General features: G+C 41.2%; 1 protein-coding gene across 1 annotated transcript; it reads right to left on the bottom strand.

Annotated features, from left to right (window-relative positions):
* Positions 1-2,070: 2,070 nt before the first annotated feature.
* slc35f6 (solute carrier family 35 member F6) lies at positions 2,071-8,454 on the bottom strand. Its single transcript, XM_061091204.1, has 6 exons — positions 8,260-8,454; positions 5,852-5,924; positions 5,201-5,372; positions 4,592-4,807; positions 4,392-4,502; positions 2,071-3,653 (listed from the first exon to the last, which is right to left on the bottom strand). The coding sequence occupies exons 1-6, from the start codon at positions 8,334-8,336 to the stop codon at positions 3,166-3,168; spliced, it is 1,137 nt and encodes a 378-aa protein (XP_060947187.1). The 5' UTR covers positions 8,337-8,454; the 3' UTR covers positions 2,071-3,165.
* Between the last annotated feature and the right edge of the window lie 10,937 nt (positions 8,455-19,391).

The raw sequence follows: 19,391 nt of genomic DNA, 5'->3' as shown, positions 1-19,391 counted from the left end.
GTTTCTGATGCAGATTTAAGATTTAAAGTAAAAGCGTTGGTGCAGATATGATGGTTTGATGCAGAGCAGATCATCTCCGCCTGCAGCTCTGATGCTGCACATCGCAGCCAGGATCTTGCAGGGAGCTTTTTAACGCAGCGGTGGAAAAATAAGACGGGGAAGACGATTCATCAGTCGAGAGCAGCAGGACTTATACAGCGGTGAGGTCTGATTTAATCCATGATGTTTCATATAAAAAAAAAAACAACAACCTATCCAGCTGTCCATCCATCTACCCAGCTTCATATCTCTGTATCTATCTATTTTAGATCAGTGTGTCTCAGGGGAGGACAGAGTCAGATCTCATGGGGACAATTTTGTCTTTCCAGCTACTGGAAATGTTTTACCATACTGTCCCTGGAGCCTCTTTTGTTCTGGAATGATATTATTTATTTATTAATTATCTATCTATACACAATCCAACTGCTCTATCCAACTTAGGCTATTATTACATTTTAAAATATTTGCTGTTGTGTTTTTGTTTTTTTTAGGTTTTACATCAGAAAAATAGTTTATTTAAATACGTTTATTTACAATACAGATATTCTGTTTTCTTCACCGTGACTGTTCTGTGGACATCATATTGTGATGTCTTCTTTTTTTGACCTCAGTTCATTGACAGAGCAGCAGCTCAGAACCAAAACCATCTTTCTTCTGTGAGGAGCTGTCGTTCTCTGCTATTATTTAACAAGACGCTGCCATCTAGAGGTCAACGGAGGATTTGCTGCTCAGAATGACTGAAAAGTAGACTAAATAACTCAATAAATAAATACAGTTTTCTATCTTTTAATTAATTCTTCCAATCTGCATGGGGAGTTTGTTACTCTGCACGTAATTAAATTATTCAACGTCAAACTGTGTTTAACTGCTCTTCACAGTAAATAAAAGTGTATGAACATTAAGGATATGAACAGTTTTTCCTCATTCTCATAACTAAAAAAACAATCAAACCAAACATTTAAATTGCAAACATTAAAAAATACTCTACTGAAACCTTTAAAAACTCAATAAAATGTACTTTTGATTAAAATTTTAGTTATAACTTTACACTACAATCGAACTTGATAAGTTGTAGTCTTGTATATCTTAATTTGAAGCTTTAACTGCTCTACACAGACCTAGTGAAAAAAATATGAATAATGTCAAACTCTATGATAACTAATAGTTGCTGGTTAATAAATAAATTTGCAACAACCTTAATGTTGGCTTTTAATATCTTAATTTGGCTAATTGACATACAACCGGGTGTGCGTGTGTGGTCAATTACCACATTTACCTCCATCCTGTTCCTGGAGTTGGACGGGGTCGTGTGTACACATCTCAGGGGACTCCTGGGTTTAACCTTTGACCTCCATTAAAGTGTGAGAGCGGTCTTCAGGGAGGATGTGGAGTTGGACTCAGGAAGTGAAGGCAGGTGTCAGCTGCTGGTGTTGGTGACATCGGACCCTTCCACTGACCATTCACTTTTTTTTTCTCTGAACATTTTCACTGAAAATGTGTCTGAATTTTCAGTTGGGACAAAGCAACTGAACTTTTCTGCTTTGCTTTGAAAGATATTTGGCAAATTTCCACATTGTTGGACGACTACAGGATTAGTTTATCGCTCATTAAGTTCAGTGCATATTCAACCTATATACATTCAGAAAATATTGTTATTTTATGTTTATATCGTCAAAACTCCATTTCTATTTACTATTTTTTTATCTATTGTTTTAAATAATAGATACATTTTTACACACTAAACTTTTACTTTATCAAATCTCATAATATGCTTTAAAGAAAAAAAGGACCCATGAGCTCTGAGATAACAAATTTGTCCAGATAACATCCTTAGACCTAAAGATATTAAATATTAACAGATATAACACATTTGCGAAGCTTCATTTAGTTTGTTTTAACAAATGTAATGATTAAAAAAAGGAGAATTAAAAAGTATGATATCGTTTTCGCCCATGATTTTACATTATCTTCACACATCTACTGACTGTGATCTCCTGCAGGTGAACACAGACTTAAGTAAAAATACCACTGTACCATTCAATAAGTGATTTAATGACAGTTCCCTTTTTTTCCTTATTGAACAATACAGCCAAAGTCTCCGACCATGGAAGAGAGAAGCAGGATTTACAAGAACAAGTGCAGATCCAGAGGTGTCGAAGGATCAAATATACAGTTACAGTTATTCTCTAACATTCTGTATATCTGCTAAAAAAAGTGGTTCTGCAGTTTTGTGACTTTTCTCTCTAGTGCAGCTGCAGTGAAATGGCACCGACATTATTTTTTTGGCACACGTCTACTGCACGGTCAGCAACATTAAAAATACAAATTCTTAGTACACATCGAAAAAACAAATAAAATTTGCATTGTGGACCATTGCAGTAGATATTGAGTCGACATCAGAAACCACATGATACTGAAATCAGCATAAAACGTCTGAATGGTCAAAATTGAATTGTCATTTGTCAGTATTTTTTAAAAACATGTGCTTTAGTGATATAGTTCTAAAAACCACATACAAATCAGTCAGTTCAAGTTTAAAAAAAAAAATAAAAACAAGGGAGCAAATGTAGATACTGGCTTTACATTATCTTTTCAAATTACAATTTCTGATTCAGACACAAAAAATGAATCTCTAAATTAAAAGAATCCCTAAAAACCCATATTGTGATATAAAAGCTTGTTCAGACGACCCTCTCAATCGTCTAGTTGAGATTTAGGGAAATGCACTTATGCTATTGCTGAGCTGATGACACTCGTTTGTCTGTATGAAGTTACCATTAGCTTAGCTTAGGCTAACTGTGTCCACACTTTGTGCTACGCTAAGCTAAGCCAAGCTTACCATGTATTTTTTTCCAGGCTCATATTCAACCAACAGAGTGAGAGTGGTTATAAAACCTCTCATTAAACACTCGACAAGAGAATAAGTGCATTTCCCCAAAACATTGTTTTTTTAAAGGTTTCCAAACTCTGATATATTACAGCAAAGTGTGAGGTCAGTTGAAATCTGAGGTGTGAAAAGAAACCCATTTAAAAAAGACTTTACCTGACAGGGCTCATGAAAGGTGCAGTGTCTTTAGAGAGAGAGTTCGGTCCGCTGTGCCGAGCGTGTCGACCATAAACAAGTCTTTAGCTCTCGTCACCCCCCTCCACCGTGCCGTCGTTCACCAGTCTCTCTCTTTCTCCGGGGTTGCTCTCCTCAGCCACGCTCAGAAGGCCGGCGCAGCACGGTATCCTGGCCAGCAGGGGGCGGTGCAGTCCGTTGTACAGCCCCGTGCCCAGCAGCAGGACCAAGAAGCCCAGGACCTGAAGGCCCTGGAAGTGCTCCCAGCCCAGCGCCAGGCTCACCACCCAGATGACCAGCGTGCGCAGGCTGTCCAGCACCATGCGGGTGGTGGCGCTGATCTCTTTGGTGACGCTGATGCCGGCGAAGTTGAAGAAGGCGATGCTGACCGTGTTGCCCAGCAGAGCCAAGATGATGAGGGGCTGGTGTCCGATCTGGCAGAAGGCGTCCAACGCGTCCTCCAGCACCTCCCGGGGGTTGCTGCTGAAGTCGCCCACATGGATGAAATACATGGGGATGAGCAGCAGGGACAGGACGACGAAACCAAAGAAACCTGGAAACAGAAAACCAAGTTTAATCTGACCTGTAGATCCCAAGCTAGTTGACTTGTAACACCTTAAATGCATCCTGGGATCTTGTCTTTTTATAATACAAGATAGGTAATTTAATATATAAGAACTGGCTCTGGAAAACAGATGGAAATTAGCCTATGCAGCTAAGTCTGGCTCATTTTCAGTATGTCAGACCAAGCAGTCGCTTATCTTCTATGATAAGTTTAACTACAAATAAAACTATTCACCAGACAAAAGTAAATATGAGGAGTCTTAACAAATAAGTTCTACATATTTTTGATTTTTCCGTCTTCTTCTTCAACCCCCTTCTACAAAAGCGCAATATAATGCAAAGGACAGACATTCAATAAAAAACGGTCACAGAAGAATAAAACTGGCACAGAAAATATCAAAAAGTAAAAATAGCTGTATATATTATACAAACACTGTGGAGAAAGTTTCTGTATTTGTCCCTCTGCACTTTTCTTTTACATCTTACGTCACTGTCAATTTTCAGGACATTCCAAAGGCTCAGTCACATCCATAAAAATCTATCTCTAGCTATTTGTCAGCATGTGACCTGTCCTTTGGGGGAATTGATCAGGTCTAGCCGTTGTCAGTTTACATTGACAAGTCAGGACTTTGGCTCGTGCTACTTCCACCATCAACGGGCTTAGAGTGAGTAAAGTTCCTGTTGGCACTAAATGTCACACATGACTGCAGATGGACATGGTCTGTACCTTCAGTCCCGACAGCACGAAGGGGATGGACGTCGTGCTTGTAGACAAACTTCTCCTCCAGGACCATCTGTACTGAGACGATGATCTGAGCCATGATGATCAGAAGGTCTCCTGTAGCGCCGAAGAGAAGTGGGGTTCATTTCGGACAAGAAGTACCTACACTGTTAGTTACAATGTACTTATATAGAAAAACGTTTTACCTGTGATGACCTCACTGAGTTTGTGCTGGTCGTCACTGTGGCCCGTGAAGAAGTCGGAGAGGCCCACGATCACCAGGCCCAGGATGGTGATGGAGATGCCGAGCCACTGGCTGGGTGCCAGGCGACGCCCCAGGAAAGCCACAGAGAGCAGACCCGTGAATATGATGACGGCTCCGCGCAGCATCTGGAAGCTGGAGGCGCTCGTCATGTTGAGTGCTGGAAAACACACACAAGGTTTTTCATTGGACACATACCTAAAAGGACATCAGAGGAATTGATAAGCGCAGCGGATTCATTTCTGCATTTTGTGAAGATGTTTTTCTGTCCCAGACCCAAAGACAAACAATTCAAATCACAATATAGCTGAAAGCTGCAAAACAAAAGTGATACTGAGGTAAACGTTGTTATTTTGGACCCAATCATCTTTCTCCCAGACGAAAGGCTTCTTCAAACAAACACCTTATCTTTACTGTTTGGCTGCATCATTGGAAGTCATTACATCTGACCTTTGACGGGAAGACCAGATCAGGATGTGAGATTTCAAAAGGTCCTGTTCACCGTAAAGAAAAACCACACCTGAGCAATTCCAAAAAGCTTGTGCTCACTTACCAACATACATGATGGAGGTGGCCAACATGTCACACATGGCGGGGGGGAAGAAGAGGAGAGGGTTGAAGCTCTGCCCCGGGTTTACCTTGGGCTCCGGTCTGCGTCTGTCATGGCAAAGTACGAGGTAGAAGACGGCCAGACAGCTGAACTCACCCAGGAACATTCCCACCGCCTGGACGCGTGGAGCGGGACAGACAGAGAGACAGAGATGGACGGGAAACGGATATTAAACAATCACTGATTCGATTTTACTTTTGCCACAAGAGTGAGCAAAGATATATATTTTTTCCCAAGAAGGGCAGCAGTGCTTTACACTTTAGAAAAGTTACATATGCATTATTATAAGTTATTTAAAGTAAATGTGCATATCTGTTGTCTCTGCTTCATAAGGATCGTTAGAGACATAGAAACATGAACACACATTTTAATATATAAATACAAGACAAACTTTTCAAACAAGCAGATTTCAGAACTTAAGTAGTTTAAGTCTGAAATTGTTTAGATTCAAATTGAAACTTCCTTATCAGACTTTGAGCAGACATCTGATGCCACTTATCAGTTCTTCACCAGCTTTGATAATTGCGGTACAGAAACAATTTGGTCAAAAATTAAGGTAAAATGTCTTTGTCCAGTGTGGTGACTTTACTGTACCTGTACAAACGGGTGAGAGAATCCATGTTCGGGGTCACCGCGGCAACCCTTTGCCGAGAACATATCAGCCCATCTGTCGGACAGAAACAAGTTAATGCAGTTTAGTTATGCATATAAATTATATCAGAAGTCAACCACACTGAAGGCACTACAAAGTAAAGAGGTTTGCTGTAAAAATAGTTTATTAATTGGTTACTATGTATGAAGTTCGGATTATGCGGGTCACTAAAAACAAGCAAATTGTAAATCACCTCGGTGACAGATTAAACAAGACAAACATATAAGTTGAAAACACTTTTTGTAGCCCGACATCACTTTCTGCCTCTGCTTGATTTATTTTTGTCACTTGTTTCAACATGTTTTAAAAAAGATTATGTGGGTGTCGAGTTGAGTTTAGCTTTGCAGCAGATCCCTTTCTTATTTTCTATTCTGTGTTTGACCAGCGGAGGATTTCCTCTTTTCTCACTGAGCACACTGAGGACACATTTATTTCACTGTGACCTAAGATAAAACACTAAAGAGTCAATTAGATAAAGAAACATGTCACTTGTCAAGTTAATGCGTAACCCGTTGAGTTTTACAGTGAGTCAGTCAGCGTGCGGCAGCGTGACGGGCATGTGAGCTTCCCGTCTGCTTCAAAAGGCACGACAGGCCAAATGTTTTGAAAAGCTGCTGACACGGCACATTCTTCACACACGACAACTTCTGAGCTCATCAATAGTCTGAGGAAACTTGAGTGGGTTTGTTGCTGACTGATCCAAACCTGCTCCGACTCCCCTCTTTATCCGTGGTCACGGCACGTCTGGTTCAATAGCGTTACACGGTGCACGGCGGCGTGAAGAGAGAGAGGGAACTTGCACCGACACTATCAACCTACATGTTGTGACTGATCAGGCTGGTTTCAGGTGGCCGCCGCGAAACTGTACCTGCTAAGTAGCTGTGCTCGTCTGTGCGGAACATGGCACGGCTTGTTCTGTCCCACACACTGACACCAGCAATACCTCCACACTGTGATTCATTGCACTTTTGTTAAACTGACAAAGAGGGAAAGAGAAGTGTGTCTCAGACAATGGAGCGCTGACGTGACACTTTATTAGAGAAGTAAAGATACTGAAGTTCTTGCGTGGCAGAAAGTTGCAAAACCTTGTGACAACGAGACTCATGTCATTCAAGAATAAAAAACGTGTCATCATCTTTATGGATAATGTAAAGAGATGAAGTCATATATCAAGAAGAAAATACAAAATATTCCCTGGATCCAGTTACATACACAAGAAGATTTTCTGTGTGATAGAATTGCATATTGTATAAATTTGGGTTTAGGACATTAGAAATATATTTGACCAAATTACTACAATTGACCAATTACTGCAGTTTCAGTCCTAAAAAAAAGTTTTCAAATGTGGGTAGTCTTGTGGGTAGTATTTGTATAGCACATATTCACAACTCACAATTTGTGTAATTTAGGCTGGGACAACGTGCAATATCCTCAGTGTGAAGAGAATATATTTGGGCTTGGCTCAGGTGGTTTCGTGTGAGCGGCCTGAGGAGCTGCCATGTGCCTTTCACACTGTTTTCTGTTTGTTTAGAATCACTATGCACCGGCTGAAGAAGTACACTTCAATGGGTAACACAAATACATTAACTTAAACAATTGTGTTGATGTCACTTCTATCTTTAACTCAAACAAACTTAACGAAAGTGTGTTTGAAGTTGGTAAACAATTAATAGTCTTTAATCAGTGTGTGACGACTTGGGCCTGAAATGATTAATATTAATGATTGAACATTTATTTTAAGAAACATAACTAATGACCGACTCTCTGTTGAACGTCACTGTATCCAAACAGTCATTTGATTTTGATTCGTCATGAAGATTAAACCAAAATATATCTGCAGACGTCTCTTCCTTAGACCAAATGATAATGAAAGTGTATCTGCAGCCCATTGTTATCTCTGATTACTCATCAGCACATGCAGATATGAGTCACACCCCATTAAAAACCAGTTTGCTGATCAAACAGCCACTGGGCCAGGTGGAATCTGCTGGGTGAGACACACAGTCTTTCAACAGCAGCTTCCTGGTCACAAACTCACTTAGCTTCCATTGATAGGACGTTGTTTACAGCAGCAGCAGCTTGTTATTTACATGCTAATGTTGCATGCTAGCTGCTGTAGCTCCCCTACACATGAATGAGAAACATGCTAACACAACAAAAGGCTAAAGAAACAGACCTCTTATGTGAGTGAGCTAAAACAGGGAGCAGCCATTTAGCTTGTGTTTGCTAACTCTTCGTGTTGTTTAGCTTCCTGCTACAGTTGATTCACTTTACCCACAAACACATGACACCAGTGTGGGTGGGGGGATTCACCTGAATTCACCCCCCCCACATGATTAAATACACTCACTTTGCAGATAATGTGTTGATGGATCCAGTTGTGAGCATCAGTCCCGCAAGGAACAGCTGGTATTTAGTCCAGGCCATGGCGGGGACGAGTGAGAGTGCAGGGGGGGGGCAGACAGACGACCACCGAGCTGTTCCTCTGCTTGTCCTGTTTGTCTCCGGGTTGTTGTCCTCTCGAGGTCTCTTCTCTCCGTGCGATCCGCGGTGTCTGTAAACGCCACATGACAACACTCGCAGTCAGCTGACCGCGGCGCAGGAACCACGTGCTGCCTTCAAGCTCCCTCGGAAATGACGCGACGCGGCCCAACCAAAGGAGAGGAGCGTACAGTCTATGGGAGCGAGTGAGGAAATTAGATAAGGGCACAAAGTGTTTGTTTTAAGATCTTAATATCTTGGATGCTGTATACCATTCTGCTCTGCGTTTTATCACAGGAGACCGCTATGGCACACACCACTGTACTCTCTATAACAAGGTTGGCTGGCCAGCCCTGTCTGAAAAAAGGGATGGTCATTGGAAGATTTATATTTACAAAACAATCATTGGGCTACTGCCACTATATCTCTCCTCTCTCATCAGCTGGAATTGTAATACCCACAATACCCGCTCCCAGAGCTGGCTTTCCTTATATCTGCCTCGTGTTAAGACCAACTTGGGGAAGACAGCTTTCTGTTATAAAGCACCCTACATTTGGAATGAGGTCCAAAAATCTTTAAAGTTGCGCTCATTTGTTTCACTGACGGAGTTCTCGAGTCTGGTCTCATGTACAGCTGACTTCTCCTGCAATGACTGTAACTGCTAGTTGACTTGGCCATAGTATTTTATTGACGAATTTTTTTATACCTTGTATTACTGTGTATATATATATGCATATTTATTTCATTCCTATTTATTCAATGTATTCACTTTTACTGTATCAACTTTTTTATTGTAACCTCGGCACCATTGTAAATGAGGGTCTTATCCCTCAATGTGTCTTCCGAGGCTTAAATAAATAAATATTCAATCAATCAATCAATCAATCTTAAAGATTTAGGTGAAAGGGATCCATTGGCAGAAAATTAATATAAAATAATCCTTTTGGTGTTTTTACTTGTGTGTTTCATTTAAATACGATTTGTTGTTTTCTTTACCCTATAATTACTTTATACAAGACAATGGATGAATGTGGCTTTGATGAGAACATTTATGTTAATATACGTGAATGTAATTCAATTAATTGAATTCAAGCCTTTCATCCCTGTTAATATACATGCAATTATACAACAAAGTGAAGGAAAGTTTATATGTGCAGCAAATTTCAACAACAAGGCAATTCAAAGTGCTTTACATAAAATGTAGCAAGTCACCATGACAAATTTTAAAAGCAACATAAGAAAATACCAAAAAAAAGCATTTATTGAAATGAGGGACATGAAACAAGGCAGTGGCAAAGAGGCAGGACTTCAGCGTTGATTTAAAAGTACAAAGAGTTACATCACACCTGTAATTTACTTGGAGTTTGTTCCACATAAAAACTGCTTATCCATGTTTTGTTTGTGTAGTGTCAGCAATTTACGACGGGCTGTGAAGGTAACACTGCAGGCCTCATGGATGAACAACAGGTGGCGACAAAGACCAGCTGTGAACCATCCTCATGTGAACGTGGGACCTCGGTGCATTTCCCCCTCTGTGGCCTCACTTTGGTTAAAATGAGAACATGCTCCTCATTTCCCCTGAGGATGCTGCCCATTACATACTCTGCATGCTAGTGTGACTATAGAAGTAAGGAGGCAAGGAACCAATGTTTATTGCAAATTATTAACTTTTGGTACTGACGGGCCAAAGGTCAAGGTCAAGGTCAAGAAACATATGGTCAGAAAAACACATTCTAGGACATTTCCATAAACAATGGTGCTCCAGACACCACCTGAAGCTCATATTAACCAGAGAATTGATCCACATCACTTGAGGTCACATGATAAGTGACGTCATGAAGTAGTCAGAAAATGAATTCATGCATTCAGTGTAAAAATGCATAATTCAGTGAATCTTGTGCATCAATAAACACGACCTGAAGCTAGATGGAAAACTATATAATGTGGTTGGTTGGGATTTGGTTGGAATGACATCATCATGACGTTACTATGGAGTCAGGAAAAAGACGACCTCATGATGACATCATCATGGAATAACATTATTATGGGAAAAAGTAGTGAGCATTGTCTGATTGGAGTACATGCAGTGCCCCTTACCCTTGTGATGCTCTTCATTGTAATCAGGGTAATCTCTTTGGAAACCTACAAACAGTATAAAAGGTGAATATCACATATAAATCTAATTTCTAGCTAAATTGAGGATATTAGGTTATTCCAGGTTAAACCTTCTGTGCCATATAATCACAAGATATCTGGGATACCTGCGGTGCAACTACCTTGATATTACATTATCTTTATAACTCTCTGCAGTTCTAAGCACATCAACATTAGGATACTACACACATACTGTTTTTGCTGCAGTGTGAGCTATTCTCCTGCTTCCACTAGTGCTAAGTGGCATTTTGGTAACTTCCCAGACAGCTGATAGGAGCGAGGGTAAAGTCCTATGTTCGGCGACTCTTCTCGAAATGTCTCCTCTCCTCTGTCAGTGCAGACGGTAGTAAAAAACCTTTTGGCTCCCACCACTTAACATTTAGCTACAGCTTCTCCCATGCTGTCATGAATGCAAAAGAAAAACCTTGGACTTGTTCTTGTGACTAGACTCATATGTATCCGTCTAGTAGAATTAGGGCATATACCTGTGATGAATCTACATTGGAATTAGGCTGATGTAATAATATCACTGCGGTGGGACAGAAGCCAGAGATGTCAAACTCTTTCATCAAACTTTTTTGACTGCTCTGGATGGTTAGAGGAGAATTAAAACATCTATCTTTTAAGAAACAGCAACAACACATTTCTGTTCAGTAAGTGTCAAGATATCCGGATCCAGCATATAAACACACACATATATATATTTCATACATGCATTGTGGGATATTTGAAAAACATCATCTACAGTCAGCGTGGCCTTGAAGAGTCATAAGGTCTGTGGCAGCCAGGATGAAGAAGCTACCAACACCCAGGAGCTTCATCACTTCACACTGACTGGCCTGGAAGCATATGATTAACAGCCAACCTCCAGTGGTGTGAGGTTGAACCAGCTCGTCTGAGGCCGCTGACATGTCACAAACACGGCAGCGTGAGAGGGTGAGGGGCTGGTTAGAGAGCCTGATGTGCGAGGGGTCCACTGGGGGCAGAATAATACATGACCACCGCCCGGTAATGCTCACTGCTGCATACTTAAGACAGATATCGCCTGTGATCCCGTGACTCTGAGCTGTTACATAACATCTGCACAGTGCAGCACAAACACAGGACAGGTCGGATCAAAGATCACCTGCTGACAAATGGAATCAATAATACAACTGGTTCAGAGGCTGTAGATCGCCAATATAATCTGAGTATCTCTCATTGTATGGTTTGTAATGCCTAGATCTTTGCTCCGACATGTTTTATCTTTATTTCATAAAATCTTATATTACTAAAATGTGACAGAATTACTCTTTTGTTGCTGCAATATAAAAATGCTTTTGATGTATATGTTGAAAACAATTTAACTGTTAGTATGGCTAAATGATATCTTAACTTTTAAAGAAAACTGGATTTACTTTAGAACTAAATCCAGTAAAATATTAAGATTGAATTCTTTATTTTAATTTCTTCTAGCATTTAAAGTAGTAGTAGTAGTTGTAGTTTATAAAACCTTAATCGACCACCTGTAAGATACAACACTGTAGTTAGGGTTAGGGTTAGGGTTACGTTTAACATCAAATGTGTAAAATTTTACTTATACACAGAAAACCATGGCCACACTCATATACCATGATATAAACACGAAAAAAAACCTAATCCTCTTGATTGCCCCCTGGTGGCTCATTTTATTTACAATGGGAGAAGGAGGAGATAATTTACCCATCTTTATTTACCGTCTAGAGATCCATACATCCTCTTTGTAATGGGTTGAAATCCATTTGTATCCACAGAGTATCTGACCTAATCAGGTCATTACCCTCCTCATATTTACATACTATACATGACAACCTGAATAATCACAGACATCCTGCTTCCCTGCTTCTTATGATCGACCTGAGACCTTCACACCGAGTCTGTTAGTGAATCTGCAGTGGCTCAGATTGGAAGCAGAGACCCGGTCGGCTCGTGAAGAGTTTACTGTGAGAGTGAAAGCATTTGAAACAACATCTTTAACCACTTCTCTAAAATCATCTGTCACACTCGTCGCCGGCCTGTGAGATGAACCATATTCCGTGTGTCTGCTCGGATCAGGGTTAAGGCAGGTGGCAGTTAGTGGCTTTAACCTAATCACCTCTGTTGCTTAGCTACTGTTCATCTTTCCAGACCTGTTTGATGACTTTTTCTAGCCTCCGCAATCAGCGTAATTGGTTTTCTGCTTCATATTTACTCTGAGCCCTGTTCCTTTGTGTTGACTGGTCGTCCAAACACGAACACTTCCACGGCAATGACACGTGAAAGTGACATCTGCTTTTCACCTCTCGTGAATCATACAATAAATGTTTACGTGTCTGCTTTTGTGGTCGTTCTTCCGTTTTTATCCCACTCTGCTCCATTAGCCGAGCAACAGCAGGCAAAACCCAACAGAACCTATTGAATTCTATTTTTAAACGACTCTGGTTGATAATGACTTCATAGCTTCGGGCTGGAGTTGAGGTAAAGCATTCAAATTTAAGACGTCTCTTCAGTTTTTATGAGATTTTGTGTAAACTGAATTATTACACTGACAGGGGCTGTGCGCAGTCGAGGATGCAGCAATAAACGTGGACTCCTGCGGGCGGGATGGAGAATCTCAACGACAGCAGCAATCAACTCCTGTAAAAATAAAACAATTCAATGAATCATTTTCAATTATTTCCGCCAACTCCCCTCCTGGCTATTTTGTGAATTTTAAAAGACCATAACAGAATACTGAGAATTCTTTGTTATGCAGGGTATTTTATCCGTTGTCACCAAACAATGGCACAGAAGCACCTTGAGGCTTTGAGTACATGCACACACTGTACATTCATTTGGCTCCAGTCTGCAGTGCTTATGTAATGTTAATGCTCATCTCACCCGGGCCCTCCCTTTTCAACAGATTACCCTTGAGGTCAGTGGAGATCTGCAGCCGTATTGATTAAGAGCAAATAAGTTAATTAGCTGTTTGGATCAGCAGGAGCAGTGGCTGTGCATCAAAGGCGAACAGGAGCAAAGCATCTTCATGTCTACAGAAACAGATATGAAATAGAATGATGACATAAAATTGCCTTATTTTTGAGGATATTTAACTGATTCATTTTTATTCTTAAACCAAAAATGTACTTTGATGCCAGATTCTCTCTCAATTGAAAGCCGTGACCCAGTGTTGAACAAATGGTTGAATTAGGTGATGATGAGTGTTTCAAGGGACATTGGGGCTCCAGGCAAAAGGGACCTGGGGGAGGAAGGCTAATGGCATCAAGCCTCGTTACAGGCTTTCCCTCCACAGTGTCAATGCATTGTCTCCTGTAGTTGATCATAGAATTTAAGGGGATTCTCAAAAATATTCTTTGCTGTGGACCAGGCTGTTTCTGGGGCCCCTCTCAGCTTGGGACCCCAAACAAATGCCTTCCCTGTTTCAACATGGTGATGATGAGTAGTAGTCATACTTGTGCTTATAGGAGGTATGGAAAAGTAAGACAACACAATGTATGAGATATTTATTTTCCAATTCCTGTCACAGTAGATTAATGCTGCTTATCCTGGAATTCATTTTATAGCCTTTAAACAAAGCTGCAGCCACGAGAGTGAGATGTAAACACGAGCCGGCAAATGTTCCTCGAGTGCAGTCTCGACTGTCGGGCTAAAATGTTCAGGATCTTATGGCGTGGACAACTCTTAACCTTTAGAAAACACGTCAGCAGTCAATTTGAATTGAATCCTTGTGATAACTGTTATTTCCAATGCAGTGAAGCCTCTTCACCGGGCACACGGTACGTTCACACGGAACTGGAAACAACACGAGTCGGAGAACGTCACAGCTAATGTGGGAGACAGACAGTGGGAGGGGGAGAGAGTGCAGTGTGAGGAAATGTGTGGCGTAACTCATGGAAAGGTTATGGCACACTTCGTCTAAAGGTCAGACCTCTACTCTCTGTAAATTAGGCACAACACTGTAGAGACTGAGCCACATACTGCTTTTATTACTAGCAGTGTTGGATGAAGGAGTTGTCTTGATTTGTTCTCTGCTGTTAGGTTATTATTAAAACCAATCGTCAATTATTAGTTAACGACATAATAGAGTCCTATAAAGAAAATGACCCTAAACAGTTTGTTACAACCTTTATATTTTCAGGCGACCTCTAGTGGCCGTATTAATTGCGATTTAGGAATTTGTCATTTGATATTGTTACCATGATGAAAACCGCTCAGCTACCGACTAATTAAAGGCAGGGTTGATAATCTATACTGCAGCCAGCCACCAGGGGGAGATTGAGCTGTTTTGGCTTCACTATTGGGATCTGTCATCCATCTTTAAGTCTGGTAACGAGGTCATTCAGGTTGTTGCACTTCAACCGTAAAACAAATGACTCTTCTTTTATTCTCTTAACATTTTAACTGTTTATTCATTAACAATATTTCAACTGATAATCAAGTTAACAATAATCAACTTATCATCAATGTAAACACAGGATTTGAAAGTTTAAAGACAATTTCACGGTTAATATAAATAAACTGAACATCAGCATCACAACAGTTGTTTTTTAAAAATCCTGTTTGGCTGTTTATTTATCTCCTTAACACAAGTATGTGGCAATTCTCCACATACCAGTCACTAAAGTACGTTGGGAATGTTTTCTCCCGGGTGTCGTTAGTTATACTTGTCATTTATATAAAATTAACAACCAGAAGAAGTCAGTTGTTTGGTTTGTGTGATCAGATGTTTACTGTCGTCCTGTAGCGTAACCTTCTCCATTTAAAAAAGAACAGCTCAGAATTACTGGTACTGTTTGCATATATAGATTTACTGCAGTGAATATAACAAACAGAAGCTGAGACGACACTGAGCAAAACTTCCAGTCGGAGCTGCTCCTTTAAATATTGTTCTCTCAAGTCTGTAAATCTTACGAGTCAGATTAAAACAGGAGTTGAGTTAAATCAGGATTTCACAATCTGACTCCCTCACTCGGTCCGTTTTAAAAATCCAAATGATTATGATATTGCTCTACATTGTTCCATGACGAAGCAGCGGAACGACTGAGGCCAGTAACCCACGTCCATATTTGGCCACAGAGACATGCAGACACATCCTCTTTGTGTGAGGCTGAAACCAGTGCAGATTTCTGGACTGTAGATCTGCCTCAGCAGGGAGTTGGAGGGTTCCACAGAAAATCAGAACTGGTTTGATCGTCTCATGGAATGGAAATTGGTTAAAAATGAAATAAAAATGTAGAAATATCAAATCAAAATCTTTGCAGGAAAGTAAAAAATGACAAAATCTTAATTTACTGTGTGCTTTCAAATATAACTGACAGCTGTGACCTTCTATTTTGAAGAAACTTTATTGCTGACTTTGCAAAAATCGGAAACAAAACGCTGTGCATTTGAAAAATATGACAAAACCTCTGACGCAGACGATGGCGACCTGTGACCCTCTGTCTCCCCCCGTCCACTCGTCTCCTCTCTGACTATCGTCCACTGTATCAGCAGCACACCAGGACAGTTGTCGTGATTAGGCCTCGGCCGCTGAGGGCTGTCACCGCTTACGCAACCGCTCTCCAGTGGCGCTCAGTGTGCGAGCGGAGCAGGAAGCGGTGCTCTCGTAAGTCCCCACGTGGCACAAAGAGGAGGCCGTCGAACACATGGGGCTTCGGGGTGGGGGGGTGGGGGGGAGAGAAATTAAGCATCTCATCCCTTGGAGAGGTTTCACAAGAGGAGGATTGAAATGTTAAGTATTCCCATGACAGAAAAAGCAAATCCAGCTTCCAGATCAGCACCTGGGGCCGCACTCTCTTTGTTTGTCCTTCTCTCTCCTGAGTCCACGGGAGAATCCAGAAGAGTGGTATTAGTGAAGTTTGTATAAATTAAATAAAGACGTTCGAGCTTTTTAACGAGCCGTTTCTAAGAGACACCAGCAAATCACTGGAATCGTCTGCCTGCACGGAAATACAGACTGATATACTGTAGATCTTAAATGTTTGATTTACACATCTGCTTCTCGAGTTTAGACTTGTTCAAGTGCACTATTTGCTCTCAATTGTTAGACAGAAGTGCCGTGATACGTTTTCTACACTTGTTTAGTTTTTCTATTACAGATTTGTCAGTTTTTAATTGTGTCGGGATGAAAGGTGGAATTTCACAATTGAGCTTATCCCAGTGCAGTTATTCTGCTATGTAAGTGTCAAAATAAACAAGAAAAAAGAAGAAAAAAACTTTTAATTAGAGCCACATTTTTGTGCTTTGTCTTGTTCTGAGGGGTTCAGGGTTCGTCGCTCAATTGAAAGTGATTATATTTGCAGTGTTGGAATGATGATTGTGGTTTTGAGCGCAGGTACAATAACAACCCTGGACCATCCGTCCCTCCTGAGCCCACGCCACGTCCTGAGCTGTTGATCTGGCACATGCGGCGTGTATGGATTTCACCACAATCCCTTCAGCTTATATATCTGGGCAGATTATCTAACCATCGGAGGGCTTCACCGCATGGCTGAGGGGGTGTGCGGAGGGGGGACGGGGGGGTCGAAGGGGGGGGGGGGGACCAGTACGGAGGGCCTGGCAAATTTTTTCCCCGCGGATCTTCTTGGAGGACACCTAATCACAAGTGACACAGGAGCAGCACTGCCGACTTGACGCTAATCCGTGCTGAAGTCAGAAACATTTCCAAGGGTCTCAGCAGTTCTTTCTGGATAAAAGGGCACAATTGAAATTATGCCACGAAGGCTGTGATGTGATACAGCACCTCTCTCAATCATTTACACACACACACACACACACACACACACACACACACACACACACACACACACACACACACACACGAGGAGTGAAGACTGTGGAGCTTTCAGACAGCACCCAGCAGATCGGGTCTGAGGCCTGAGCACGTGCTGCCCCACTTGGCTTTGTTGGGAATGTTTTCCCGTCCTTGCTCCACGAGTCCACATGCTGCTCTGATCAGTGTTTCCCGGACGCACATATCGTCCTTTTCTATTTTTAAAACATATAATAACAAGACACGTGGTGAGGATGTTCAAAAAAAAAGATGATGAACTGATTTTTGGGGCTGTCAAAGCAGAGCTGAGGTTCCAAGGTTGACATGTGACGGAGCTGCCCCCCGAAGCTCTGTCTCCTCTTTTGAACGAGTGTGTTGCTGTCTCCGATTTTGACTCAATGCACAATGACAATGAGGAACGGGAAAAAGTGTGTCAGATTGAAACGATTAGACGAATGGGATTAAGATGGGAATCGAAATGGAGATGTAACGGATCATTTCCTTTAGGTGACAGTCCTGAAAGTCCGGACCAGGGTTCTTATGACAGTGTTTATATGGCTCTGGTTAGTTCTGGTGTCACATTGTAATAAAGGGAGCGCACTCTAGACTTAAGTGTGACATGTCCTGTCATCCTCACCTGTTCCTGCGTCTACCTACTTGACACTGATTGGATTGTAGATGACGTAGGGGTGTTGCATTCGTTAACTTGTTTTAAATTAAGTGCGCAGTAAAAAATTTGTCTTTTCCGTTTGAGTGAAGATGATGAATGAACCATTACAGCCTCTATAATAACATTAAAGTGTTACAACCAGCAATATTAAGAAATCACTGGAGACGAAGAGTACAACTAATCCTGCAAGATTCTTCTGCTTCATGTTCTTCTTCTGTTGTTCAATGCTGCTTCGGCTTCCTGCCATTATCCAGAAAACAGTTTTCACACTTCCAATGAACAAAAGCATGCTTTGGTTTGATTCTGATTCAATTTTGGTCCATTTTAATTTGGTTCAGCCTTAACTGAAAAGTCAGGAGGTTCGAAGCAAACAAGGTGAGAAAGTGACGTCAGGCCTCCTGCTGTAAACTCCTGCTCTCTCAGGCGGCTCTGCAGGAGCAGCTCTTTTTTTTTGATGTCTGATGCCTGTAAATCTCTTTTGATTGCACCGCTGCAGAGCTGCTCTATCAAATCAACCTGGCAAAACCCCATTGGGCCTGTGTCCTGACCTCAGCCCACAGACGCACCAGTGATCTAACACCAGATACTTCACACCAGATCTCACATGGGACTCCACATGAAGGCCTCTCTCTCTCTCTCTCTCTCTCTCTCTCTCTCTCTCTCTCTCTCTCTCTATATATATATATATATATACAGTATATAATTTTCCACTGTTTATTCTTCGCCAGGTTCGGTGTTTAGACAAAGGACGTCTCACTTGGCCCAGACGGCAGCAGCACGTTCTCAGGGAGAGAAATAACATGGTTCAGTATAAATAAAAGATTATTGAACAAGGAGAAAAGAGAGCAGGGGATGGAGGGAGAGAGACATGAGAGGAGCAGAGCACACACACACACACACACACACACACACACACACACCTACATACACACCTACATACACACACGCAGCTTCATCAGTTTATTTACTTGTTCTCTGGAGTGTACACACATTTTCAGACTTTTGAGGGATTTAAATAATTTGCAGTTGCACAGATTTGCTGTTCTTCGGGATTTTCCAGCACGACCATACTGACTCTATGGGCTGATATGAAACCGTCTGTGAGCTGCACGAACTCAAGTAACCCCGGAAGAACAATTTCGTCTTTATTAACATGTCTCGAGGAGGCTGATTAGGACGATCTATTTGTGTTATTTCAGAGCTTTTTATACCTTTGGAGAGTTTCTATGCTAAGCTAACCTCTTTGGTTTCTAGTGGCAGAGTTATATTTACATGTTTTAGCAAAAAGACAAGAGCAGCTTGCATAAAATGAACTTCTTATAATGAAAAAAAGAGAAAATACAACTCGTAACATCTCGTGTGAGCTTTGATTTACCAAACTCCTACAAAATAAATGTCACCTGTTCAC

This window comes from Limanda limanda, chromosome 18, assembly GCF_963576545.1.
Source record: "Limanda limanda chromosome 18, fLimLim1.1, whole genome shotgun sequence".
NCBI classification, from domain to species: domain Eukaryota; kingdom Metazoa; phylum Chordata; class Actinopteri; order Pleuronectiformes; family Pleuronectidae; genus Limanda; species Limanda limanda.
Note: the sequence above shows the minus strand (reverse complement) of the source record. Positions and strands in the feature narration are given on the sequence as shown.

Excerpts from the sequence above, each read along its gene's own strand:
- slc35f6 (XM_061091204.1), bottom strand. The coding sequence starts at position 8,336 with ATGGCCTGGACTAAATACCAGCTGTTCCTTGCGGGACTGATGCTCACA. Across the intron at positions 4,808-5,200 it reads CACCTCCATCATGTATGTTG|CACTCAACATGACGAGCGCC; the intron begins GTAAGTGAGCAC and ends TGTGTTTTCCAG. Across the intron at positions 3,654-4,391 it reads TCGTGCTGTCGGGACTGAAG|GTTTCTTTGGTTTCGTCGTC; the intron begins GTACAGACCATG and ends TTCTGTTTCCAG.